This window comes from Dermacentor variabilis, chromosome 6 (assembly GCF_050947875.1).
Source record: "Dermacentor variabilis isolate Ectoservices chromosome 6, ASM5094787v1, whole genome shotgun sequence".
Taxonomy (NCBI): Eukaryota; Metazoa; Arthropoda; class Arachnida; order Ixodida; family Ixodidae; genus Dermacentor; species Dermacentor variabilis.
Window position 1 is genome coordinate 121,674,146 of NC_134573.1, and position 27,991 is coordinate 121,702,136.

Below are 27,991 nucleotides of genomic sequence, written 5' to 3' on the forward strand. Positions count from 1 at the left end.
ACTCCGGATTCGCTACCAGAAGTCTGCCAGCGGCTACTCTATTCACCTAGCGTTATATGGCCAACAGTCAGAATAAACCACACTTCAGGTGAACAAAGAAACGTTACCTTCAGCCGTTTACTGCATGCCAACCTGACGTCGTCGGAAGTCAAATGAACAGTTCAGCATAAGGTGTAATTACGAGTCGAACCGTAGCCAGAACTTCCTTTTATTTAACATGTTTCGGGAATTGTTTGTAGATATCAGGTTTCTGGAGTCTTGACGTGCATAATGGTGCATCTCCTAGGAGACACCTGAAAAGGAATGACGACGAGTTACTTCTGGGGGTCAGTGCGCACTGTTCAAGAATTATCACATAGAAATTCGGAAAAAAATGTAATACTACTCAGTGCGGCGCTCGCGACTGCATTCTTGTTTTCTTCTGCCATACAAATGATAGACAACAAACACTTCAGCATGCTATACTTGGTACGAAATTCACACTCGTACCTGTAAGTAACAAATGATTGCTACACTTACAGGTAATGCTTATAAAAACTAGTTGCTTTGCGATTTTCGAAATTGCGTGATGATGACGGTTTCTTATTTTCATGGCCATGAGAGACAGTCCACATTAACAACGTGTTACGAATTCCATGCCTATAACGCCGCATAAAACATACCCCTTACTGCAATCATCATGAAGCTACTTTCCAGCGCTTGACGCGGCTTCGGTGCGACTAAGTGAGCTCTATAATAGAAATTATTTTGCGTATCTTTCATGTGAGTATCAAAGCAATCCCACGACTTTTACATTGTCTACAACAGCAATCTTACATTCATTAAATAATCAAAGTGCCTTAGAAAGCGCGAAACAGCCTAAAACCAATTACATTTTTTGTATGACAAAGAAAGTCAGTGCGCTCTTGATTACAGAAAACCTTCAGTGCAAGGAAGCCAGGGTTCCAGATTTGAAAATCATGCTAGAGAAAAAATGGAATCAAAGGACACTATTTCGTTGATAACCACGGAAAGAATTACTTGGACAGCGAAATGCCATAAGTCGGATCGTTAGGAATTTTTTATCTTAGATGTATTTCTTCGGCAGAAAGACAAAGCACAATTCTAGCCCGAATAACTAGAGGCGCTCGTACATAAAATTCCGAATACGAATCTAATACGAATGAAATACAACGGTATGTATTCGATATCCAATCGAATAGACAAATTTAGACGCATATATTCATTGCATAAATACTTATTTTGCTTTGATTAGGTACCATGCTTTTACTGACTAGTGAAAAAGAAAGCAAGCCGAATATCATGCTATATTAGAATCAGTTTTAAACACAAGATCAATGATTATCACTAAAACAACTGCAGGAATAGCCTCTCAACATCTATGGAGGCTGATTGCAAAGAAGCTTTGCAAACAAAGAATGAATGGATGCTGTATGACGAGTTTTGCAGAAACGCAAAGTAATAGCTTTTAAAATATCATAAGTTGTTTCAAAAGAAAAGAAATAAAAAGCTTCTGAAGGACTTGTGTGCCGTAGACAAAACACAATTCTAGAGGCACTCGTACATAAAATTTCTCGAATACGAATGAAATACGAAGGTATGTACTGAATATCGTATCGAATAGTCAAATTTAGACGCATATATCAGAGGTTGTAATGTAAAAAAGAAAACTGCTACACGACAGCACTGCATGAAGCACTGAATTACGGACTACAAGCAAGATAATCGGAGGTTTTCATGTAAGCGTCCACCGCGAAAGCGAAAACAAAGATTTGATTAGCCATTTTGTTTCTGAATTGTTTCAAAAACATTTGTCCTCGTTTTACTTCGGATAATTTTTGACTTGTTTAACCTTGTGTAACTGACGAAGAACAGTACCCGACTTTACCTGGCGGTTGCTGTCAAATAATTGGTTAGTTTCGATGTTTGAAAATACCGAATGATTAATTTTTAATGAAAATACTGTTGTGTAATATTCGATTCATATTGGAAACTTCGAATATTCAACCACCCCTACCAATAAATTCATATAAATTAGTCGCTTGTTGTCCTTCGCGAAATTCAATTCAAGGAGGGGTGACTACTTTTGTTAACTGAATCTTTTTTTCACCATAAGCAAATACAGTTGTGTCTTTTTCTATCTACTGCGCAGAAGCTGTGTTGGTATAGCTCTCTTGTGTTTTCAGTATAAGCAGAAGTAACAGTAAACAGAGCATCCCCTCACAAGTTCGGATAGGCTTGCACGGCTGTCGCACACAACCAGCTTGGTGCACCACGCAACGAGTTCCAATGGGGCAGATGCGATCCTGAAAGGCAACGTAACAAAAGTAAGTTGTTTGGCTTTCCCATCAAGAGGGCACTGAGGCATTTTAATATGGCCTATAAGCTACATGTGGCACCTTCAAATCTCGCTTCGTAATTTCCACATGCAAGGAAACTCAGCTAACGCATTACACAGACTATTCAAAGTTAGGATACTCTAACATTAATTTTATCAAACCATATAAACCAGTTATCAAAAATTGGCTTGCACGAACAGTTTGGGCGCTTTGGTGGACACAAGTTTTGCGAAAAATTAATTTCACTAAATACATCATTACCAAAAACATATTTATATTTTGAATTCGCAAGATTAAAGTAGTGTTCATCTTTGAAAAGGAAAGACAATTGTATTTGAAGGCAGCTGCAATTCGATTCTATTGTAGTGCTTTGTTCCGGGTTAATAACAAATTTAACGGTCAATCAGCTAGCTAGTTTCGCTTTCACGGGCGTGCAAGGATATTTAATGTTTTTGTTAATCATGTGTTTGATGACTCTAATATTGTTCGCGAAAAGTGTGTAAAGCAAAGCGCATAAACGACCTCTGAAAGTAGACTATGAAAGCAGCAGAAGCAATTCGCAGCCAGCAACGTAGCAACTATTCCTACTGCAGCAATCAATAACACAGTGTATATACGCAAAGAGTATTGCATGCCAATTCAGACACCTTAACCTATGTCCGTTGCCCTCAAAGGTTGCCACTTCTTTTTCAGACTGATGAGCTATGTATTTGAAGCGCCTGTTCCCTCCTATTGTGGTGGTTCTGCACTCTTTGTACTTTAGCATGCCTCACTTCGGCTTCAGTTCGGTTAGCCCTCACAATTAACATCACTTCCTCGCGCTTACTGCTCAAATGCAGCAGCTACTCAAAAAAATATTATGACACTACTTTCTTGCATTTTTAGTTCTTCTGGCTTTAAAATTAAACATTGTTTCACAACTATTTGTGCTTTGGAGTGGCTGCATCTTGGGTGGGTGACTAACTTGGCAGCTATATTTGTTGATATAAGTACAAAAGTTATGTGGCATGATTGTGGATTGTAGATTGATATGATTAAGCGGATCGTGTAACCCTTGTATTCTGACAGAGTATGCACCCCCTCTGCTCGTTGTAAAAGAAAGTAACTTCGTACATGAAACTTGGACACCTAATGTCGCTTCCCAGATATCTATAAAGCCATCCAATTTGTTATATAATGGGGAATTTTAGCAGACAGCGTTATTAATTTACTTCACTTTCTTTGATGTTGCCATTCGGAATGTGCCACTGAATGTATGTCCGTTCTTGCCCATTTGGCATGTCATATTGCGACACAAAAGGTACAGAATCCCCAAGCATTGGTTGATACGTATTGTACTTATATGTGCATACAGCTGTCATCACCTTTCTTCGCTCGACAAGCATCATAAATTGCCTTCGTCTTTATGACGTTGCTGCGTATACATCTCACTATTTCTCTGCGTATACATCTCACAGCTGATTTGGAATTTGCATTAGGGCATAGCTTGTGAAACATGCAGTGCATAGACTTAAAAATACGTGACAACAAAGTTGTGACCTTTGTCGGGGATAAACATTGACGTTCGATGAAATTACACGCTGCATAAGACGAAGGTAAAAAAAATTGTATGCATGACCATTAGTTTTGAAACGTTTAATTAACCACTTTACTTAAGCTTGGCTTCACGTAGAATCCACCATGGTCGTGGAATCGGCATATTTGTTTTTCATAATGGTGCATAACACCGCAATATCACTCAAGGGCCGTGAAAAAAAGCCGGGGTATGGAACTTGTTACGCCACTTAAGTTTCTCTAACGTGCAGAAAAAACACAGTACACTGACGTTTTTTTTTTGCATTTTGCCCCGTTAATTCAAGAACGTTTAATCAACCGTTGTACACAAGTTTCGATTCACGTATATTTCACCACGTGCGTTGGGTATGGTCCCCGACAGGGTCCTGCCTTTCTCAAGGTAAGGGAGAGGTTTTATTTGGCATGTTACGAAATATCCTTGTAGAATGATGTCAGTGTTGCAATAACGTCGAAAATGTCGAGACCAGGCAAGACCAGATCTATCAGTGCTTATTCTAGTTTTTCGCACTTTCATTACAGCGTAGAACTCGAACAAAGTAGCCCAAATCGATGCACACTTGCAGATTACGTGGTGAGCACTGTGTCATAATGCAGTGTATTTTTTTCAGTATTGCTTTGGAAAGAAAATCCTCCGCCATAAAATGTTGGCCATCGAGGAAAACCTCAGGCCGTAGCCTACGCTTCGACAAATGAACTGGTCTTCATCCGGTAGAAGTCACCTTGCCGAAACGTACGCTACTGTATGTGGCTTCGCGTGTTCCCACAATAATGATCACTTCATGTTTTGGAGATGCTGAACTTTTTCATTGTTTTGCTTTATTTTTCATTCTTCTTAACGAGTGAATCCGAACCACCGCAAAAGGCTATCATTTTTGGAGCAATTCCTTTCGCGAAACAAGCGTATATGTGCGACTAACTTAATTTCGTGGTTTTTCTTTGCCTGTTGAGTTGTTTGCTCAAAATTATGAAAACTCCATTATATTTCGCCAACTTTGGCTTGAATGCTTCAAATTTCTGGGGGGTGGGGGGGGGGGGCTAAACCAAGCACATTTCTGCAACAGCTTATGCCTAGCACGGGCAGTAAGATTTCAACTTCAAAGAGCTGCATCTGCGACACGCTCACACTGCATGCAGCAAAAGGCACTCAAAGAAGGGCCTTTGTCAAGCGTTATTCTTCAGCAGAAAGAACGGCTTTCGGATTCTGCTCTCAAATCAGTGAGCTAGTTGATGAACGAAGGCTCACTACATGAAGCAAGAGAAGGATGACTTCCTCATGCTGCGCTTATATGCGAAGACACGCTTAAGACTAACACAGAAAAGAAGATAAAGCAGGTTCCGTGTTTTGCGAAGTAAGTGTACAGGCGTCCACATATCTTTCCAGAGCGCCGTAGCACTGCAGATGAAATAGGGTAAGGCAAAATGAGCGCTGAGGTGACGATTACCGGGCTGAGTTGCTTGTTTCTCCAGTAATCAGTAATTCTGAGGCTGCCGCTACAGGCAACAGTTACCTATTGAGCCAACCGGCAACCTAAACAGTTTTCTTCGTTTCGGTGCGCGCAGGTCAGCTGGGCTGATCAAGAAACATTGGTTCTTTTACATCATGCTTTGTGGTCACTGCTTTATGACTATTTTAGTTTGTTGTTTTTTTTTCTCCTCTATCTCTTAGATGATCTGTTTAGCGCAGCTACTCATGTGCTTGCCTAGACGCTTTTGACTGATACTTCATGTAGCACGTGCACACGCTGCTCTGTGGTGAAGGAAGACGTGTTTTTTTTCATTATGTTCAACTATCAAAAAGAAGGTCATGACTGGCACTGCTGCGCGCGTGGCATACAAGAAGCGGTTCAACACTGTAAAAAGAAAGAAGCTCTTGAAATTTCTATTCGCCTTCCACGGTGCGTAGCGAAATTGCATGCTCGATGTTATACTTCTCTATGTTTTTATTTAAAGAGAGATAGCCGATTCTTATAACTTCCTGAGATGAAAAAAGAAAGCTTAGCGACACAATGTCTATTAAAGTCTGTTCTTACTGTCAAGGGATCACTAAGGAACCTAAAAATGCCTATTGCACGATGAAATGGTACCGGCGTATAAATGCATAGGCACCTCCATATGCGCGGGTAAAGTGACCGCATCTCAAATTTGTACATGTGAAAAAAAAACTTGTTGAGTTCAAGAAGTCGGCAAGGCTAATTGTATGACGTGTCATTCTGTTGATTCAGTGGGCGACGAACGCACTGTAGCTGTAGCAGTGCGTTCGTCGCTCTCTGCTGCAATGGCTTATGAGATCACTAATTATCGCATAAGCCTTCCATCACGCTTCTCTGCCATACCTGAGGCATCAATTGTTGATTGATATCTGGTTCGACACAGAGCACACGTTACCTTACCAGGAATTCGAAAGAAAATCTGAACAGTCAACACATAGCTGATTAAATCATTGATATACGGCGTCACATGCATGCGTTTAGCATGAAGTTTGACCTCAGTCTTTAAAGTAACCCTTAAGGCTCAGTTTCGAAAAAATTAAACAGCAATTCCGTCTGGATGAACATGAGGTCTCAGGTGCTTAAATGAGAGCAAAGAATACACAGTAATGCAACACAGCTTCTGCCTAAGTATAGGCAACATGTCTTTAGTCCTACGTGAAAGAATTTTTAGTGAAGATACACGGATAATCATTCGGGCGCTCCGCCGCTGATGCAAGGAGCGAGAAAAGCGTCGTTTGTTCAAGAGAAATCATAAAGCCAGTGCAAATCTGAATATAAAAGCCATAGCTTTGTGTAGCTGTGAATTTGCAGCGCAGGTGATAGCGGTGACGGCCAAAGCCTTTTAGAAGATCCACTCGGCCTCTGCTTGTGCTAGGGCTTAAGTGGGTTGCAAAGCGTTGTGAAAAGGTTGTCCCAGTTACGGCTTTATATTCATCTGCGGTTCTCGTCGAAGAACGTGTGTTAAACATTTGGGAAAGAGACTTCACTTTATTGAATGAGAGAGACTATACCAAAAGACAAAAAACGTCTGCGCTGCTATAGGCAGGGCTCGATACTTCAGATACTGGTAATTGACCAATACCATCTATATAAAAAATCAAATTTGAAACTGACGTTAGTAAGGGAATTAAACGGAGGCGTAAGAGAATAACAACCCTCTTTAACGTAAAGGGGATTTTTCCAGTACATCGTTGAATTCATGGGCGATAAAATGTAGAAATTTTGAATCGACGTCGACAAAAGGCTACACGTTACTTTAGGTAGCCGCGCCTTATCCTCAAAACCATCGCAGACGGTTTACTGACAGTCGATCTAACACCAGCGGTGCTGGTGCATTCATAATTCCTGTATGTAAGCAATAAAGCACTAGCACGCGTTGCTCTAAACTTCGTTGGCTCTCTTGCACACTTTCTCTATCTTTAAATGCTTTCCCTTGAAATTATTCGATCACTCACTCCGCAAAGTGTCGGGTTAGTTCCTCCCGGGAAGCCTCCTGGGTAGACATCCCGACCTGGAAATCTTCCCGGCCTCCTGCCGGGATAGCTTCCCGATACGGCTTCTGGAAACCTTTCAGGACCTCGCTCGGGATAGCCGCCCGGAAAGCCACCGGCTACCTCTCCGCCGAAGCCGCCTCCAGGTAGCAGTCCACCGGGCCGACCCTCCGAGAAGTCTCCGGGTACCCGTCGAATGCCCCCTCCGTACGACTGGGCGTTGACTGCGAATGCTGCGCAGACAGCAGGCAAGTGAGTAGGAGCGGACGGCTACTAAATGCACATTTTGTTGCATTGCAGCCAGCCTAGATAGAGCAAAAACCTTGGCCAGCATATTTAAGGCTTCTTTTCTTCCTTTACCCTTCATTCGTTCATCATTACTCCAGCCAACTGGTTGATCATCGCGATAAGGGGTGCACTGCTCTACTCGAATCAGTAAGAAATGGCAAAAACGGAGAACGGACAATAGAAATAATCGCTGTAAAGCACGACACTCAATTCCTGTTACCGTTACGGGAACCGTAAGAGGTGTCAGAATGTGCGAAAGAGAAGCATCGAGAGTTCGTCATCTACTTACACTATCGCAGCACGCCTGATTTCTGCTATAAATCTTTATACCATAATGCCTCTTTAAATTAGCTTTGTGCAATATTTATTTGATATATTATCGAGGTACGTATAAAAGGTCTTTGTACGCTTTGCGTACCCGCTAATCACAGAAGCTGTGGAAAAGAGGGATTAAGGGGAGGTCCTTGACTATCCGGAGGCAGTGTCCACCTGCAGATGTATGACCATCAGTGCAACCTTTGCTGGGCCAGTCTTATCATCATCGTCAATTATCCATCTTACGTGCACTACAGGACTGCAGGGAAAAAGCACCTTGTAGTAATTCGCAATTATCCTGTTTGGAATAAAATAGCGTTAAGATATGCTGGCAAAGTTTCTGATCTGATAAACCGCCTTTTCGTTCGCTCTCCTTCACGCCATTTTCTGTCCTTTACTGGCACCATTTCTATAGCTCTAATATATCATTCGTTATTTTTACTTTTTTTTTTAACTCCGAAGGATTAGCCAATGCACAAAGAAAAAATACCTTCGGGTTATACAACGTCTCCTGCAACATTTATTCCTCTGAATTGCAACTACAGAAATTAGTTACAACGTCTTCTCTCTTCATCCCCAACGGCCATCTTCCTGTCGCTTGAGTTGCGCCACGAAACCACCAAGATATATCACTCGCATCAAACAATGTAACTGAATTTAAAAGTAAATAACGAAGTATTATTGTTGTTATTATTATTATGTTGCGCTGTTTACTAAACTGACTCTCATTTAGCTTTAGAACAGACAGTATACTACAGAAATACTAATGAGTGACAACATTAAAGCAGTGACAATGCACGAATGCAAACAAGTGCCTAAATGCGTGGCACAAAACAGCAACCTTTCGTCTTATTTTCCAGAATAGCAAACCTTATATTTCCAGTTATCTATAACTGTTCTTGACAGGGGAAACACCATTGAGAAATATTTTGATGCAGATTTTTCGAAAAATGACTTGAAGGCTACTAACACAGAACCTTTTACGTATATCTGTACCTATTGAAGCGAATGCATTGGAATGATGGAGAGTTCTTTAGTTAGTATATTTTTTCGATTAAATATCCTCCGTCTTCAGGGAGTTGGGAGCTACAGATCACATGCTTGTGTATTCAGCCGAATACACACCAAATCACTTGTGCTTCAGAGAAAATGTATTGTAGTCTGAAAAATAACAAACATAGTATCCCTACCTATGTCCGTATTCCCCGGGTTCAGGGACTCGTAGGCCCTAACGAGTGACTTATTTATTTTTATTTGTTTAAGCAAATACCATGAAACCCTTAATGATGGACATGATGATGAGGGGTGAAGCAGAGAATACATTTCAAGAAAGTATGTGCATATACGTACATGGACAAACTAATTGTAGGAAAGGCAGAATAAACATGCAAAGACAGGCTGAAGAAGGCTGAAAAAGTTGAATGAAATAAAACCTAAAAAGTAATAGTAAATGAAAAGTTTTTTTCTGGCTGACACGTTTCGACGCCCTTGGGCAGCTTGTTGCATACTTTATTGGATCTCCGCAATTTTAAATCCTTGCTCGACAGTTTCGTGTAAAGACGGAGCTAAGAAATGGCTCGTTTCGTAATTAATAATAATAATATTTGGGGTTTTACGTGCCAAAACCACTTTCTGATTATGAGGCACGCCGTAGTGGAGGACTCCGGAAATTTTGACCACCTGGGGTTCTTTAACGTGCACCTAAATCTAAGCACACGGGTGTTTTCGCATTTCGCCCCCATCGAAATGCGGCCGCCGTGGCCGGGATTCGATCCCGCGACCTCGTGCTCAGCAGCCCAACACCATAGCCACTGAGCAACCACGGCGGGTTATTTCGTAATTCTAGACTGAGTACAGAAAATTCACTAGAGTGACAGTATTTATACATTTTCTCTTGTTTTCTAAAGTCACACCCTCTTATAGCTAGTTGTAATTTCCTACAGAAGGGCACGAAGTGGCTCTACTCTACTTATGCTGTAAAGCGACAGATAAAGTACTTGAACGGGGGATCCTACACTACAAAAACGTTACTCGAGTACGGGTCTATATGTAAGGTATGAAAGATTTCTCAGTCTTCGCTTGGCGTGTTGTTAAAATTGCGCCTCGCCAAAGTGTAGAGTTGTAGGTGCTATGGAAGTTTCATGATCCATATGCTTACACAATGTCATATTCTAGATGGGAAACACATATACCAAGGCACTTTGGGTGGGTAGGCTTTCCTTATAGGAACATCTTTACTAAAGTACGTGGGCGTGATGCCGGATGAACCAAAGAATCTGTGTCTACGAAAGAAGTGGACACTTGTTGCAATTCAGACACATTTTTCACTTTGAACACAAACTATGTATACCTCAAGCTCATTGTCGCAGGGAAGAGAAATTAAATACATCTCTGGCAGTCACATTTATCACGACACGGTCACCTGCGTTCAATTGCAAAGTGTCTTGGATGCCGCAAATAATATCATAATAATATCAGAACAACGGACTGTAAAGAGATGACCCCTGCGGAATATCAGAATATAAGTTTACGCTATAAGATCTAGCACCATGGGTTGTGTTCATCCCAGGAGGTAGTCCCATACAGCCTACTGCTGTGGAGAGTATTCCAGGAAAAGATGTCTTATGCAGTAAGCTGTTGGCGTGAACGGCGTGAATTTTTTTTTCAAATCAAGAAATACCCCGTAAGCTTGTTCACTAATGTTGAATAAGTGAAAAAGACCAGTTTAAACTCGACTAGTCGTGTGAGGCAGGATACACTAACTCTGAAATCGTGTATAATATCGCAAAATACTCATTTTCTTCTAAGTTTGTCACTACCGCACTATAATTCCATGGTAGTCATCGACAAAAATTACGAGGAGAGTTAAAAAATGCCAGCTCACCAAAAAAAGAAAATTGTTACGAGCCATCATCATCACCATCGTAATATTTTATACCGACTGTTGAACTGAAGGCCTACCTTTCTCGGCACTCTCCAATTACCCATTCCTTGTGCCGGCAGGCACCATCCCATATGGACGGAAACTTTTCTGACTTCATCGCACCATCTAGTTTTCTGCTATCTTAGACTGTGCATTCATGTGATGCAAGACGACGATAAAACAGAATCCGCTTCCTTCGCATGCGTTCCTGAAGAGCTAGACAAATAGCGCCTAGCTTGTTCGTAGCAGTTGAAACAGCACCAAAGTTATATCTGGAGACTACTCTGTTTACATGATGCGAAAGCCGCTGAATATGCGTTATTACCGCATACTTATTTTAATTCTCGACTCTGGTGCGCACTCCGCTCCTACCTTGATGGCCTTGAGGCACTTCAAGCTGGCTGTTGTGATAACAGCCTGAGGGTAGCGTGAGGCTGTTATCAGCCAGCTTGAAGTGCCTCAAGGCCATCAAGGTAGGAGGGGAGTGCGCACCAACGGAAAGTGTTGGGAGCGTGCTTGCGCAGTGCTGTATTGTGCTTATGATCAGTGTCGGCAAATCAATACGCGTGATTTTCTGAGAGTAATCTTTAGCTTGAAGATGGCGCTCGTCCTGTCAGGTCTTCCTTTCATCTGTCCCCGTGTTTCTTCTTTTTTGCGTTTCAAGTATGAAGAATCACCTCGGAAAGGAACACATGACTCCTGTCGCTGAGTAATTCGCGTGGTGCACCATGTCGAAGAACGAAGTTCAGCGAAATGAAAAGTGTGACTTCGCGCGCTGTGGTGGCTGGAAGTTCTGCAGTCTCGGCGTACGCCGTGAAGCGACCGACAAGAACAATTGTCCTCCATTTACCCGTGGAGCGGCAGAGAAGCTCTCCGAAGAGGCCAGCGCTGACGCGATCAAAGGGGCGAGTTGGGCCGGACAGCCGCTGCAGTTCGCCAGCAGGACGGTAACGGATTTTGCGTCGTTGGCATGCCAGTGCAAGCATGGACCTACGGGCAAACGAAGTGATACATTCCGCGTCAGCAGAAATGCTGGCGTAGGTGGGTACACGTTTTCAGCACGGCGGCATGAAATCTTTGAGGAGCTATGCGAAAATATGTGCAGATGTCAGAACACATGTGGCGTGGTTTCACAAGGAGCCCGTTATTACCGCCGGGCATATATTTCCTACGGTAAAGTATGTGGTGGCGCACAGCGAAGTAGGCGGCTTCACGGCGAAGTATTTCAGAAGAGGCAGTGACGGATAGACCGTCGGGGAAATTCATGGTTGAAAGTGAGGCATCCTTATTGTACTCGCCAGCATATAGGCAATTCTGATAGGTGACGTAATGGTGGAGAGCGTCGATAGGTAAGTTACGTCGGGAGGCATCGGCGATCTGGAAAGCGCATCGGTGTCAGTTCCTGCGGCGGATCGATAGATAACGTATATGTCGTTTTCTTTTCAGCGAATCGCTCAACGGCCGAGGCCACGTCACGGATTTTTCAACGGAGACACTCAGCAAAGTGCATGGTGGTTCATGACAACATCGAAAGGGAGAACATAGGGGTATGGAAGAAACTTGTCAAGAACCCAAATGATGGCTAAACACTATTGCTCTGTGGAGCAATAGTATGCCTCTGCCTTAATCACGGTACGACTCGCCTACACGACGGCGTATTCATCGTAACCGGCTTTATACCAGAACAGCACCAAGTACGATACCGCTAAAGCGCCTTGTGCAACACTGCTCGCACAGTGGAGTTGAAATGCAAAAACATCGGTGGGGAAGTCGGTAGGCGTCGTAGTTGTGCGAGCGCTTCTTCTCACGCGGACCACCAGGGGGAGATGCCGCTTCTGGTGGTAAGCAAGTTGGTCAGTAGTGCGGTAATGGTTGAAAATTAAGTACAAGAGGGTGCAAATGACAGCAGGGGTAAATGAAGCTGCGCAGAGCGTTAGGAGATGTGGGCTATGGAAACTCTGCTACCGCACGAAGATTAACGGGGCTACGAAGCAAGCGTCCTTCGATACAGCGTACCTTTATATTCCTAGCTTGTGGGCAACAAACCATTGCGTATTAATGTTGAGTTCAAGGTTGGCCCAGGTGAGGTAGGTCATAATATCGCGCAAGCGAACGAGGTGTGTTGGTAGATTCGACGAACATATGACAATGTCCTCAAGGTTGCACAGAAAGGTGCTCCCCTTGTAGGAATGAAGAATTATGCACATCATGCACTGAAAAGTAGCGGGCACCTTATATAGCACGAATGGCATTGCGGCAAATTGCGGCAATCCAACGGGCGTGACGAAAGCGGTTTTCTCGAAGATATCCTCAGCTATCTGTGCTTTCTAGTGGCCGGAGCCGACGTCCACGGAAGCGAAGTACTGTGCGCCTTACGATAACTCTTTCAATGAGCGAATTCGATGACACAGACGACGGCGTCAATGACCACCCTGGCTCTGCACGCAGCCAGCGGTGCTATGTATCGCGTACTCTTTAGAATATCAGACCATGGATTTTGACCTTGTGAAGTTTACTAGCCTAGTCCATGACAGAAACGGCAGCCCAGTATCAATAAAAACGTGCGGCGGTTCCTTCAATGGTAGCGCCCAAATAATTGTTTGGGGACTGTGCAGTCGTTGTAGAGATCGCGAGCAGTTCGTGCCTGCCGGCCTGCAGCAACTAGTTTCCCGGGATAGGTAAGGGCCGACGACGTCAGGGAGAAAGCGAGCTACTACCTCGTGACGGGGAACGATGGTTGCTGAGATGACGGCGAGGAGTGTATATATATATATATATATATATATATATATACACATATATGTCGACATCCTTCCAGGGGAAGGATATTCGTTCCGGTGTTTTCTACTCAGCGGACTTTAACTGAGCTTTACATCTTTAGTAACTTTCATAAAAAGAGCTCATTGAAAAACCGTTTACTCTCTCTGGCTTAACAAATTCACAACGAAAGGGTATAGATGTTTCGCCACCTACGCAGGGGGCATCTTCAGTATGGACTGACACGAATGAGGGGACGTCCAGTCTACTCGTCCCACACGCCCTTGTAAACCTCCGGCTAACCTCCGGTTAGTGTTGCACGCCGAGTTGTCACGACAGATGGACCAGGATTTCAGGAGCTTTACCGCAGTTTGGCTCTCGGGCTAGCGTCGTCGCATTGTCAAAGGCGAAGCTATGCCACGTCGTGCAGTAGTGTCTGACAAGTTCAGTTTTATAACGAGTTGCATTGGTGCCTTGGAAACATCTCCCTTCTGTTCATTCAATCTCGTTGCCCTTTTTCTGGCCGTTTCACCAATATAAGTCGCGTCACAATCCCCGCATTGGATTGTAGATGACGCCCCCCCCCCCCCTTATCGTCCACTGCGGTGCGATCGAGAGTGTATACCGTCATTTGTTGAGGGTTCATCCCGTCATGAGGGGGGTGTTAAAACAAATTGATTCGGTCTGTTTCTGCTCAACGTCACCGATATTGGCAAGCCTAATTTGGCCGCGTTTTCGGTGCAGTGGTGCATCGTCAGCTGTACACTGCATCCTGAAAGCTCAGACGCCTAGTTATTCTTTGCACTCGATCAGTGTCATTTCATAATGAACGCCAGATCGCTTTTTCGTGCGTGACCTCGGCGAAAACAGTACTCAAATGCTCCGACATCGTGCGGTCTTCAAGTAATCAGGCCCAAATCATCCCGAGAAATTGTGCGATACAATCGTGACTAAGAATGTTGGCCCTTTCCTAAATAACCTTTCCTTGAAGGTAACGGACAAGACCGACATCGCCAGAATGTGCATTAAAGCCACTCTCGCGGATGGGGTACAAGCTGCACCTGAAGATAACAGCATTACTTGTGTTTGTGGGGCACTTTTAAAACTTTATATTGCTCTTTGTTGTGGCTAGCGTGCAATATAGCTTCAATAGGTGCGAAGAAGCATCTTACACTATATGAGGCTATTCTCGTAGGCGCGCTCGTTTCTTGTACTCATTTTCATGCGAGTGTCTGTTTGTACCAGTGTATGTGTTACTAGGGCTTGGAGGTTCCGTAATGTTATATTAGCTGCGTAGAAAAAAGACGTGCTTTTGCGGGCGCCGCGCTACAGCATCGTTTTCTGTATTCTGGGCTTGTGTCGCTGACTGGCGGCGAGCGCCGGAACCGGATGCGACAGCAGGCGCTCTGCCATCTGCCCTTTTGGCGCCCATGGATCGGCAGTAAAGTATACAGGACGCTATCGGCGAGCACTTTCTATATATCACAAAACGCCGGCCCCTCGAATTACAACGTCACAAATGATTTACTTACTTCTTGGTAACTTTGGCAAGAGGGAAGAAGGTTAGGATGTCATAAGTTCTCGTAAGCATAAGGTTTGCCTGAGTGTCGTCACAACTCTTACTTTGCTGAGTCCTGCGCTGCCAATGTTCTTGCACCCACCAGGAGCCAATATAACATAGACTTTCTAAGGCTTCATCGCTTCCATTCGCTACGCCACATAGGCGAACTGGTTGTGTGATTGCAAAGCGACGTAAGGTAAAACCAATGACAAAACGACACTGCTCGCACTTCTCAATTCAATTTAATTTCGTGCGCTGTTAGTCCATCATGCGAAGTAATAAATGTGAAAATACAAAGACCTCGTTATCCTCGATACTATTCACAAACGTAACCTAGCGCGCTTGCTGTGATGACTGGAGATAATGTGCATTTGCAGTTCTGACCATGCATGATACAACGTGATTTTCGTGGGCCGGCAGCAAAAGGTGAAATAGCATGCGCCTGACTGGCCTACTAGAGCAACTAGTACAACGACCAAGAGCAAAAAAACATGCAGTTTACACGAAATTTTAGCGTTCTGTGTAAGGACGATTTCGGTCAGAAAATATTGGGCAAGGGAAGGAAAATGAAATCTACAAGTAAACAAATAAAGAAACTAAAATGGCGCAATACGTGGAATTGCAAACTTCGACAAAAGAAGCAAATGTAAAGAAAACGAATGTAAAATAAATAGAAAGGAAAATAAGCCAATAAAGAGGAGTGGCCGCTTGGCGAACGTGCCCTTAGCCTGTTTTAAGCTGTTCCAGACGCGTCGAATTGCAGTGCTTTCTTCCCCGAGAGCCATTGTGCGAAATTCTCCCCTCCTGCGTGCGGGTCACAGCTGCGGTTCTTCTGCGGCAGCCTAGTCCCGGCATGGACTTGCGCACAGGAATAAGCGGTGTGATCAGCAAAAAGCAATGTGAAAAGAATCGCGGGGCACGTTGTTTGTTCAGCGCAGAACGGGAGTGGTACACAATGCTGTGCTCGGTCATCAAAAAACCTGCGTCACCGAAGTAGACAAGTACTGCGCGAAAGCTAGATTGTGGCAGCACCTCACAGCACTGCAGCTACGCGCGGCATTGCAGGCATTTAGAAGATTCTGGAAACTGCCAGCAGACAGCTTTCAACGACACATGAATTAATACCTCCTCCGTAGGTCAGTGGAAAAGAGAATGCCTCGAAGCTTTTCTCACCATGTCTGGCATAATGATTAGTACCCTCAAAGAAAATTGCTACAATGATGAGCGAGCGTTCTGGTATTTCCATGAGAAGTACATAAACGCCGACTATGGATCAAATAGGAGGAGCGCATGAAGTTGCTGTGACGCCTGCTCACGCAAATTTTAAAGTGACGTCTCAGCTACACATTTAGACTTTTGGAGCTCAATAAACGGAAGTTTTACCAAGGCTGCAACTGGCACAAGAGCCATGCATCTAGTTGATTTGATTAAGGGTTCGTATATACAGAACGTGTACGCGGTCGATTCCCGTTAACTTGTCCTCGATTGATTCTTCGTTTAGATATTTTAGAATGCAACGGATAATCCACGCGAGAAACTACGCGTCGCTATGGCAGAAACAGCCATTTAGTTCAAACACTAAAGCATGACACATCGGTTAATTCAACCTCCACCGGCGCCTCGTAATGCGCGCGGCGGTTACCAAGAGCTTCAAAACACAATTAATTCAGCATACAGTACTTTGGCTTCCCTTAGGTATGAAGATGATGTCATTTTACCTTTTCGTGACCGTATATTCTTCTAAGCCTGCCCAGCCATCTGTATCCACGTGCTTTGTGTGTGGTCGCGCCGGGGCAGCGTTTAAACATGTCGACCCTCTTCGCCGAGTGATGGTTGAGTCGCGCTTCTAGAGCTAGGGCCAAAAAGACATTACAGATAACTTCAAGCATTAAAATATATTTGAATTCGTTTATATTTACGCCTAATAAAGTGAAAGTGTCAGCTAGGTGGTTGAACATGTTGAATTATGGTAAAGCGCTAAAGACGAGGACGCAGAAGAGGCAAGTAACAACCACACGTGTGTTTTTTCGGGATGGTCCCTAATTCAAGATATTCACGCGGTTTGCTAATTCGAACTTTTGGATGATTCGACCAAACTTTTTGGTTCTGCAAGTGTCAAATTGACGAGAGTCGACTGTATACCTATATTTGATGCCTAACGAAATGTAATCTGTTTGTATGAGATGTGATGCCGCACTTGTATGTACATGAAGGCACATCGCTCCGTGCCTTTAGTTTGCGCCTACCCGTGAAACTTAAATACTTCCAAGGAAAGAAAAGTCATTTCAGGTCAATCAGACATACCGTCATATCGACAACGTGATAGGCCACGCGGAGCAAAGGGGTTCCTCTGTGGAAGAGCCTGCCCTGTCTGGTTGCCTGTAAATAGCCTAGCTTACCCGGGCTAGCACGCAGCATAAGTAAATAGACCACATTTTCAAGAACCTTCGCCTTCCTTTCCTAAGAACTTGCAACCCATTGCAAGATCCCCATCTCCCTCGTGGGGCACGGAGAAACTTCAAGTGCTCCTCTAAATTTGAGAGACTACAAAGAAGGTCCAAATGCCAACAACAGTTCTGAAGCGGTTTTAAATTTCTTGCACAACGTGTCTGCAGGGCGCGTTCATATTTACATGGGGGGTTCTATATCTTCTACTAGTTCCATGGCCACCATCGCCGTTGGGGCCTGTCTAGTCAAGAGCAAGTTGCGAACGCCGCATATATGACCACGTCCGCATAATCAGAACTATTCGTCCTGTGTGTCGCCTTTGAGAATGTTGGCAGAAATCACGGCGTAGAATGCCTGTGTTCGGCGATTCCTAATTATAGCTCTTCAAAGGCTGCCACCGGCATTTTGCCAAACAAGAATTAATTATTGGCAGTTCAGTTCAGACATAACGAAAATGTAACACTGCTCTGTCATTAAGGAACGCAGCATTTTTTATCAGTGGCTTCCGGCTCACAGTAGTATTTTCGGCAACTATATCGCAGGTGAAGCTGCTGGATCCACCTATGATGGTGAACAGTCCACGCTCATCCAGGGTGGACAAAGCTAAGGAGTTTATCTGAATTGCGCGTGACATTATGCTGGCTCTTTGGAGGACTCTGAAGAGTTCCAAAAATCGCTTATTCATATTTGATTCGTCACTGTGGCGGCGAGGAAACCTTTCCAAGTGTACACTAAAATGCTGCGTAGCTAAGGCTGAAGTGTGGCCTTAACCGTTAATACTCATTCCTGATCGGGATTACTTGGCTCCACCGTGTGCGGTCACTGCAATTGTGAAGAGACCACCGAGTGCCACCACTGCCACTGCGCCTGCTTGACTTCCGACGTCAGTGACTTCTGAGTGCGCTCAGCCGACGGTTTGGTCCGCCCTTTACAGAGGCAACCGGGTCACGAGTCCCCTTTCATCCTTAATCCGGAAACCTACGCAGGCTTTATTGAATTTAATGACAATGTTTAAGATCAATGCACTTGGGAAGACGCTTATAGATAGCTAGTTTCTGCTACTTTTTGCTTCTGCCTTTTGCTTCTTTTTCTTTCGATCTCTATTCCATTTTCCCGCGTGCAGGGCAGTCAACAGGATACCCAGCTTGTTAACCTACCCACCCTTTCCTTGGCGTGTCTCTCTCTCACAAACCAACATAGAGACCTACCAAATTTATGAAGGATAGAGGATGTGCTGGAGGGGTATTGATTGCAAAACCGTGATTATGTGGGCCAAAATAGGCTATTTCTAGTGGTTCTTCAAATATTTAGACGCTTTAACACAGACAACGCCAAGGTAGCACAGGTGTAGCCCATGTATTCGACCACCTTTTAAGAATTTTCTGGCGCTGGCGCACACTATAAAAGAAGCTTGTGCTGCGTTGCAGCGCATTGATAAGATGTGTTTCGGGCTTTACGCTGCTTAACTAATTGAGTTATAGGCAACATAATACATAACCTGGCAACATTAGCCAATATTACACTTAGACTGCAGTGATGTTATGTGAGCGTACATTGCCAAGCTGTTTTATTGTATTCAGTGCTGTGTGACGGCGCTAAAGTGGTCTGGTTGTAAGGCAACGATCCTCTTCTATCCACCAAGGCTCAAGGCAACCGGCCTACTTTAGACCAAGTTTTTTCAAAATTTTCCGAACAAGTATTTGCAACTAGAGTTGAGGATTGCGCGAGTTGGTATTGCATTCTAAATGTGGTACAGCGCAACATGGAAAGGAAGAAACAAACCGACCCGGCCAGCACAATAGGAGCGGCTTGGCTTGTTTCTTCTATTTGTTGAGCTCCACCAGTTTTAGAAGATTTGCAACCAAATGACGTAAACCTTCATGTATATCTTGACGTGTATTGTGAGGTATATTTTCACGTTTGTTTTCATGTTTATCTTCACCGTCACTCTTTGCGTAAGTATTGACGTAAGTTTTGATGTATGTATTAACGTGTGTCTTGACGTAAGCAATATCGCGCCAGACTTCCCTATGAGATCAGAAATTGGCTGCGCAATGCACTTTGTCAGAGCGCAATGTAGTAGCCGTGCCTAGTTTGCGTTACTCGTGCTGCCATCTGGCATCAAACGGCAAAACAAGAGTGCCCTTCGTGCGGTCGCCTTTTCTACATTGTTCTTGTCGGTGCTCGCGCAGGCGTCGTAAAACAGACAGAGAAAAGCATTTCAATTTCACGAAACCGAAATCGTAGATACTGTAACTTGCTTGGGAAATGCACCATTTCACATTGCCTCGTTTGTCGTTTTATGGTGTTGATAGTTAGTAAGCGTATTCATGCAGTAAACGATGGAAGGGCTAGCCTACATTTACAAGACCCACAACTACACTACCATACCTTAGCAACACGCCATCTCAGTAACACCCGCGCACGCAAAGAGACAACGTAGCTTGATACACCACTACTAAACGCCAGCTAAATTTTCCAGGTGCTTGGCTGCTTTTTCTATAACTGCCTGATTTGTTATTCTCTGACTGGAACGTGGATACATTTATTTGGCTTGCGTCAACGTTGGCTTGGTTGCTCAGCTGCATCTTTCAATCCAGCACTTTTTTTGTATTCAGTTTTATTTAGTCCACGTCAATGCAGTAAAAATACGGAATCTTCGATCACACAGTCACAAGAATAACCAAGGCCGAAATTCACAGTAATGTCCTCGTGCTAGAATTATTTTTAAGAATCGGCACCAACCGAACGTGATGCGGGACTTCTGAGCGAAGGAGGCTTACCTGTGGCGGATGGACACCAAGAACAAGAAAGTTTGCGAATTCGGCGGTATGGTAGATGCCATATTGCGTAATTTACAACTGCGAGAGTTATGCTGCCGGAACATGCCGTACTCTAAATACATGACTTGTAGTTCATGCATGTATGTGCAATAAGAACTGAACATCGCTAGTCGTAGCTAAACCACATTTCCAGGTGATCAAAAGGCTGGTAAGCAATTAAATGTACTAAGAAACATTAGAATGACTTTTTCTTGGCTTAGACACCATTTTTCAATACAATCTGAGCACTAGCAGATTTAAAGATTAACCAGAATTCTGCATTCAGTCAAAGATTTTTTAAGAAAGTGATTATAAAGCTTCTTCGCACCAAAACTAGTACAGGAGGTATTCTGACATTCCTCTTATATTAATTTTTCCGGTGGATTGCAGCTAACGAACATTTGCGGCTTTTCTTTCAGAACCATAATACAGGAGGCTTAGAGGCTTAATTTCCTGAGGGCCATGGAACACAAGACGAACCAGGCCCGTGCCGAAAGTTGTGTTTAAATTCTGAACATACTGCAAATCGTCTGCTTCTTGGCCAATTCTCCATAGTGTGTATGCGTCAGAACTTGGAAAGCAAGCTTTAATATTGTCACACTCTGTAATGTGAGAAGACGATGCTAATGGCGGCCTTGGAGACGACGAAGAAGAGTTTAGGTTTTTTTTTTTCGCTGCTCTATGCATGTTGGGTCCGTTATTAAAAGCCATCTGTATGCTTCTTCCCTTCCTTCCCGAAACAATAAGCAAACATGGTCGTGTGCCAGACAATCTGCTTTTTGTCATACAGGAAAGCCCGAGTGCACACTACATGGAACATCATTATGAACATTCTGATGGCAGTTCAATTCATGGATTTTAGATATGACGAACCAGAAAGAGCTATATACTACTTCTTTGCACACGTGATAATTTAGCTTCCAAAATGCCAGTTCCACTGAGGGGCACCTCCAGCTTTGAATCTCCTACCTGTTAACATATCGCTAGTGCGCTTTCTCGACAACCGCTCTTCATATACTGCGCTAGTGCGCCTAACTGAAGCCTGCGACCTGCGTTGTAGTTGTTGGCTGGTCGTTGAAAGAAGAGGACGTCTGTCAATGATCACGTCAGTTCTCCTGTATGGCGTAGTCTGCCTGTGTGACTAAGCAACGTATTATTCTTTTATTGAACCTCCCTGTTGTACCATGACTTGTGCGTGAGTCAGCGAGGGGAATGCAACATATTTAAATGGATGAAAACAGACAAATATTTTTCTCAGCAGCCGCTGATCCAATTTTCAAGAAATTTGTTTAATTGCACATAAATGGTCTTTTTTATTTTTATAGGCTAAGCAATCCAGCTTGCAACTGTGCAACTTAGCAATAAAGAACGATTCTACAGTTCTGTAAACCTGCCCTAATAATTCCATTAAAGCGTACAAATTCACGTTTTATACACCGCTGTAAAATATACACTAAATTGTGAGTAAGAACACTACAATCTATCGCACAGATTTTAAGAACTATGGGCAGCCAGTATATTTATATTTCAAATTTGAGCGCTCTATACGCCCGAACGGACGAACTTACAGAACCACGATATCTGCCTTTAGTGCAGAGTTACGGATTACTTTTACATACCAATTTTCCAAATCTTTTGTATAGCTATTCACTTCCCAAGTCGAAATCCTAGTCAATATAGTTGCTGGAATTGAGCTTTCTCTCTTGAATGCAATCAATACCATTAAAATCAGTTGAGCGGTTGCCTAACGAAATCGTTTCTGTGCCTTACATGTGTTTGATTTGAAAAAACTAAGTTGGATTCGAGCTGAAACTTCCTCTGAAGCCCAGTGTTTACTTCTCTGAAGACATAATTTAGGATATAATTTATTTCCTCTCGTCACACTTATATATATTCAGATTCTTGTGAACCATGGAGCTATTTCACCGAATGGTCAGGGACTGGACACAGCTGACTGCTCGCTCTATAATATTTTAGCTCGGAGAGGCTGAGCCAAGAATGTTGCTCCGTGACCGTAGCAGTGGGCGATGCTGTCTATAATTGTTTTGATTAATTTATGTTTATTACTTTCCTTTGTATTTCAATACAAGCTTGTGATCGGCGACCAAACAACCTGTTCACGCCGCTTACGCTAATAAAGGATAACACTGTTAGAAACTTTCATAGGTTCACACCATCGCTCGCTCAAGAAATAAGCCATTTCAGCACTTATTTCATTATGGGAAGCGCGCTCTGGTCTCGCAAGATGGTTTAACCGTTCCAAACACTAAATTTCTAAAGTGCTTTCTAATAAGATCTCTAATTAAGCTCTCTAATAATAAAGCTCTCTAATAGTTAAACAATATCTTATCCTCAGCTTCTCTTACATAGGCCTCTAACGCGCGCTTGCTAACCTCGGTACAGACGTAGTACTTTCCGCTACAGACACAGTGGCAGCTATAAAAAGCGACGGTTTTCTTTCCGAACATCGCTGGGTCTCGTGACCCTGGGCGCTGTGGCCTCGCTGCTCCTTGTTTTTTCCCTGTGGTTCACTATCAATTAATAACCACTTGTGATCCACAGGATGACAATCATTTCGCCAACCAACTTGCATCGGAGGTTTCTTCCAACCGCACCTAACAGGGTACCCGTCGAGTGCGTCAGTACGGCCTATTCGACAACTACTTTTTTCTGTCCGGAAAAATGACACAAAAAAGGTCACCAGCTATCATTGCATTGCAAGAAGCCGGAACAAACCCAAAATTACAGGGATACGAAACCTTCAATACCGAAGGTGAAAACTGGAAGGTCGCAACATTGGTCGACAAGAAAATCACAGCAATATGTCACAAATCCATAGAAGGAACGGACATTCCGCATATCATAACAGAAATCACATATAAAGGCACCAGAGGAAAGAGTGCCTTCATAATTAATGTCTACAGCCCGCCGAGTCAGAAAAGAGCAACGTTCGACAAATTATTTCAAGAGACAGCAAAAATGGCGAAGGGGAGACCTCTAGTGATAGTTGGGGATTTTAATGCGAGGCACTCAAGCTGGGGGTATCCAACCCAGAACAATAAAGGCAAAAATATTATGGGACAAATAGAAGCACGCGGAATGACACTTCTAACAGACCCTGCAATGCCAACAAGAACAGGGAATAGTATCTCCGCAGACACAAGTCCGGACCTAACAATAACCAAAAATTGTCCAAATGCGGAGGGGTGCACCACCCTCGAAAATCTAGGAAGTGACCATTGCATTATAAGTACCACAATCCGCACAGCTCAAATCCGCAAACAAATAGGTACAGCTAAAATAACAGACTGGCGGGCGTACAGAGAATCGCTGAAAGAACAAACCACGGACATAAATGATTTAGATAATTGGTGCGAACGCATACGAAATATAAAGCAGAAACATACCAAAACGATCACCAGGACGGACAAAACACCTGAAGTGGACCCTCACCTATTGCATCTGTGGGATGCAAGACGAAGCCTGACCAAAAGATGGAAGCGACAGAAATGCAACCGCAAACTCAAAATGAAAATCAAAGAAATAACCCAGAAGGCCCAGGAATACGCTCATCAACTCACAACGGCCAACTGGGAACGCTTCTGCGGATCACTTAATGGAACCCTAGGGACGGCAAAAACGTGGAACATCCTCAGAGGAATGATTGACCCGCTCAAAACCAGACGCGAAGGACAAAAGAACTTGGAGAGATTGCTACACTCGTACCCAGGCACAAAAGAAGAACTCCTTCAGGCAGTCCATAGAAAATGCTTCGGTAACAAAGCCCCGATACCCCCATACCAAGCTGATTACACCGGACACCCAAACCCAGAAATGGATGAACTCTTCACGGTGGCAGAAGTTAGAGCAGCGATCGCCAGTACAAAACGGAACACAGCGGCAGGGGCGGACCAAATATCAAATACCATGATTAGAAACATGAATGATGAAGCCATAACAGCCCTTACGAACTTTATAAATGACCATTGGGTCAAAGGAACGATACCACAGCAATGGAAACACGCTGTGATAATCATGATTCCGAAACCAGGGAAGAAATTTACTTTAGACAACCTTAGGCCCATCTCTCTTACATCATGTCTAGGAAAGGTGTTCGAAAGATTAGTAAACACTAGACTCCAACGCCATCTTGAAGAAAACAACTTAATGCCTGACACCATGTTTGGCTTCAGACCACATCTATCAACACAGGACATACTCCTGCTTTTAAAAGAGGAAGTATTGACGAACGTCCCCAAGGCAGGAGAACACATTGTCATGGCTGTCGACATAAAAGGGGCCTTCGACAACGTAAGTCACAAAGGGATACTGGATGGACTTGCAGAGACCAGCTGCGGTCAAAGGAAGTACCAATACATCCGAAGCTTCCTCAACCAGAGAACAGCTGTTATCAAAGTAGGAAATGATCAATCTGAAGTCATCCATCCTCCTAACAAAGGAACGCCACAAGGTGCGGTGATTTCGCCTACACTCTTCAACATAGCCATGATTGGACTAGCTAAAAAACTCCAAGAAATCCCCGACGTCCGTCATTCCCTGTACGCGGATGATATAACGATATGGATAACCAAAGGCAACTTGGGAGAGAAGGAGGAAAAGCTCCAACGGGCAGCCAATATAATAGAAAACTATACGCAACAAAGAGGACTGCAGTGCTCTGCGGAGAAGTCAGAACTCATTCGCCTAACAAAAACCAAAAAACAAAGAACTGACCCGAGACTTAAAATCGAGATCAGGCTTGAAGGGAAAATTATTCCTGAGAGGTCAATAGTAAGAGTGTTGGGGATGTGGCTGCAGTCTAATGTCAGATGTTTACACACTTTAAACACGATCAGAAAAACAACGCAACAAATTAACCGGATGATAGCCCGTGTGGCTCATAATCGGACAGGAATGGGGGAACAAGACACCCTCAGACTTGTGAAAAGCCTGGTCATTAGCAGACTAATGTACTCCCTACCTTACCATACCATGAACAGGGAGGAAGAAGAAAAGGCTGATAAAATAATAAGGATGGCATATAAGACAGCCCTGAGGTTGCCACGCAACACTTCAAATGAGAAACTTCTAGCCCTCGGCCTCCACAATACATTTGATGAGCTGGCTGAAGCCCAACTCATAGCGCAGAGGAGTCGATTGGCGCAAACGACAGTTGGCAGAGCTCTTCTTCAAAGAATCGGCCTTGGAGAATGCATACAAATATATCAAAACGCCAAAGGTCTACCCTGCCAGATTAGAGCTTTATATGGGGTATCACCAATACCACAAAACATGGATCCGACATTACACGCAGGAAGGAGAAAAGCTAGAGCAGAATACGTAGACAAAACTACAAAATACTTGGACACTGCACGATTCACGGATGCTTCACCATATCAGGCCAACGCAAAGAACATGGTGGCAGTTGTCGTAAACCGTAAAGGGAAAATCACGGCCTGTGCTTCGGTTTCCCGAGCAACCATTTTAGAAGCCGAAGAGATAGCCATCGCCTTAGCTATAAGAGAAGGCATAGAGCGCAATGCTCCACTAACAATAGTCACGGATTCTCAGGCCGCATGTAGGAACTATCAGAGGGGACAAATCGGCGCGAAGGCACGCCGGATACTTACCGAAATCAACAGAGACCTTGACATCAGGTATACCCAAACGATAACATGGGCCCCGGGACACGAGGGTGTTACTGGGAACCTCCATGCAGATGAGGCGGCTCGAGGTTTCACTAATTGCCGAGCTGCCCATGGCAACATCGTAGAGGACCCGACACCCATCGATCCAAATTATAAAGCGATCTTGCAACACTACAGGGAATTCAGAAGGCTCTACCCAGCCCCGCATAGGAACCTTTCAGCCGTGGACTCAGCGACGTTACGCAGGCTCCAAACGGACACATACATAAACCTACATAAATTGCACATATACTACCCAACAGCATACAAGGACATATGCCCGTGGTGTGGGAGCACACCAACGCTCTACCACATCACATGGGAGTGCACAGCTCACACAGAAGAACAAGAAGATAATAACACGAGAGCAAGGTGGGAGGCATTGCTATCCAGCTCCGCCCTCGGGGATCAGCTCAGGCTCGTCCGGAGGGCAGAAAGGATGGCGAGGGCCAGCGGTGCCTTGGAATAGGGGCCCGACCACACGGCGTTACCCCGTTTTAGGGGCAACGAAATTCTTTCTACTAATAAAGTTTTGTTCTTCTTCTTCGTTTTGCTATTACTTTGTTGCGATACACGATACTACATTTCCCTTGACCTTCCGCAGTAATTGAGTTCTTTAGAAGTGCGCACTGCAATGAAATTTAAACCTTGCATTGAATAGGCGTTCGTGTTCGTGTCGGCGTTGTTAAGGAGATCACATATACAGGGTGTCCAAGCTATCATGCACCAAGATTCAAAGAAAACATGCTAATGCCATGTAGCTGGAGAGAACCAAGGTAATGTTGTTTGCCGTCGGTTGTAGATACTCAGATTATGTATTGCTTTCCACCTAATTACTTCATTATTCTTAATTAATTAATCAGTTTCTCAAATACTGTCATCAGATGAAACGTGTCAATGAGAAATGGTTAAGCAACATGAGAAACACTCTATACCTACGAGACACCGGCAGCTGTTCATGTGCGTTGATGTTGAGTGTAGAACAGTGTAATAGTTTAGCAGTGTCATTATTTCCTAGATCTGCTGACGATATCACGTAACAGCCTCTTGGCCCCCTGGAGGACTGTGAAAATGTGAACTAAGTTGCTAACATTGTCGCACTCGTGACACGTGAGGTAAGGCCAAGTAGATAGCGCAGCGAGACCTATCTTACAGACCAATTTTCGAAGCCAGTGATGCGGCACAGCCACGTATATTTACGTTGAACTTGGTGCCACAACATTACCTTAAACTTTCGCAAGCTGGCTGGGCCTGTGAATACTGCTGCCGATTTGGTTCCAATGTCCATTGTTCTACGTTCGTCAATTCGTGTGCTATAAGGTCGTCAAATTGTTGCAGTTGTACATTACATAAGTGCGAGAAATTGCAGTGGTTTCACCTTGTGTCATACTTAAACCGGCTAATAAAAGCGCAGGTACGAGATAAAGTTTTGTCGATTGAGAAAGCCTACTCGCGTTGAGCATTACTAGATAGGTACGGCATTGAACTCACCTGTGCACAGCAACACGAAAGCCACCGACTTAGCGTCCATGTCGCGGTCTTCTAGGCGCTTGCTTGAAACTTTGTAGGAGCGCACGCTTTTAAGGGCGGAATCGTGTATCGCTGCAGGTACCGGCAGTCATGCGGCCGCCACGGGAAAACACTCAGCTTCCCGGAAGCTGCACCATCTCCGGCAACGGTGGCTCAATGCCGGTGCCGGCATCGCCTTGTTGCAACCAGTTAGAAAAAAATGCAGAACAATAAAGGCAAATACTGAATAAGAGACCCCGTCCGTGCGAAAGTGCCGCTGCCTGGC

At 44.0% G+C, this 27,991-nt stretch overlaps 1 protein-coding gene and 2 long non-coding RNA genes across 4 annotated transcripts in view; 2 read left to right on the forward strand and 1 right to left on the reverse strand.

Moving 5' to 3' along the window:
- LOC142585147 (uncharacterized) overlaps positions 1-27,991 on the forward strand; it is a 73,150-nt gene that overhangs the window by 11,222 nt on the left and 33,937 nt on the right. Inside the window, exon 2 of the long non-coding RNA XR_012829039.1 lies at positions 2,187-2,327. This is a non-coding gene — a long non-coding RNA (uncharacterized LOC142585147). The remainder of the gene's footprint in view (positions 1-2,186; positions 2,328-27,991) is intronic.
- On the reverse strand, positions 193-27,845 carry LOC142585145 (uncharacterized). 2 transcript variants are annotated; one of them, XM_075695670.1, is made up of 4 exons: positions 27,688-27,845; positions 7,360-7,628; positions 2,225-2,306; positions 193-293 (listed from the first exon to the last, which is right to left on the reverse strand). In XM_075695670.1, exons 1-4 carry the CDS (start codon positions 27,725-27,727, stop codon positions 283-285), a joined length of 402 nt encoding a protein of 133 aa, XP_075551785.1. In that variant the 5' UTR covers positions 27,728-27,845; the 3' UTR covers positions 193-282. The 2 variants fall into 2 exon arrangements, with proteins under 2 accessions (XP_075551785.1, XP_075551784.1); XM_075695669.1 differs by lacking the exon at positions 27,688-27,845 and adding an exon at positions 11,772-11,911.
- Positions 11,588-21,231, forward strand: LOC142585146 (uncharacterized). The gene is made up of 3 exons (XR_012829038.1): positions 11,588-11,868; positions 12,368-12,553; positions 20,929-21,231. It is a non-coding gene; the product is annotated as an uncharacterized LOC142585146 (long non-coding RNA).

Excerpts from the sequence above, each read along its gene's own strand:
- LOC142585145 (XM_075695669.1), bottom strand. The coding sequence starts at position 11,907 with ATGCTTGCACTGGCATGCCAACGACGCAAAATCCGTTACCGTCCTGCT. Across the intron at positions 7,629-11,771 it reads GCTTCTCTGCCGCTCCACGG|CATTCGCAGTCAACGCCCAG; the intron begins GTAAATGGAGGA and ends CTGTCTGCGCAG. Across the intron at positions 2,307-7,359 it reads CTAACCCGACACTTTGCGGA|GATCGCATCTGCCCCATTGG; the intron begins GTGAGTGATCGA and ends GTTGCCTTTCAG.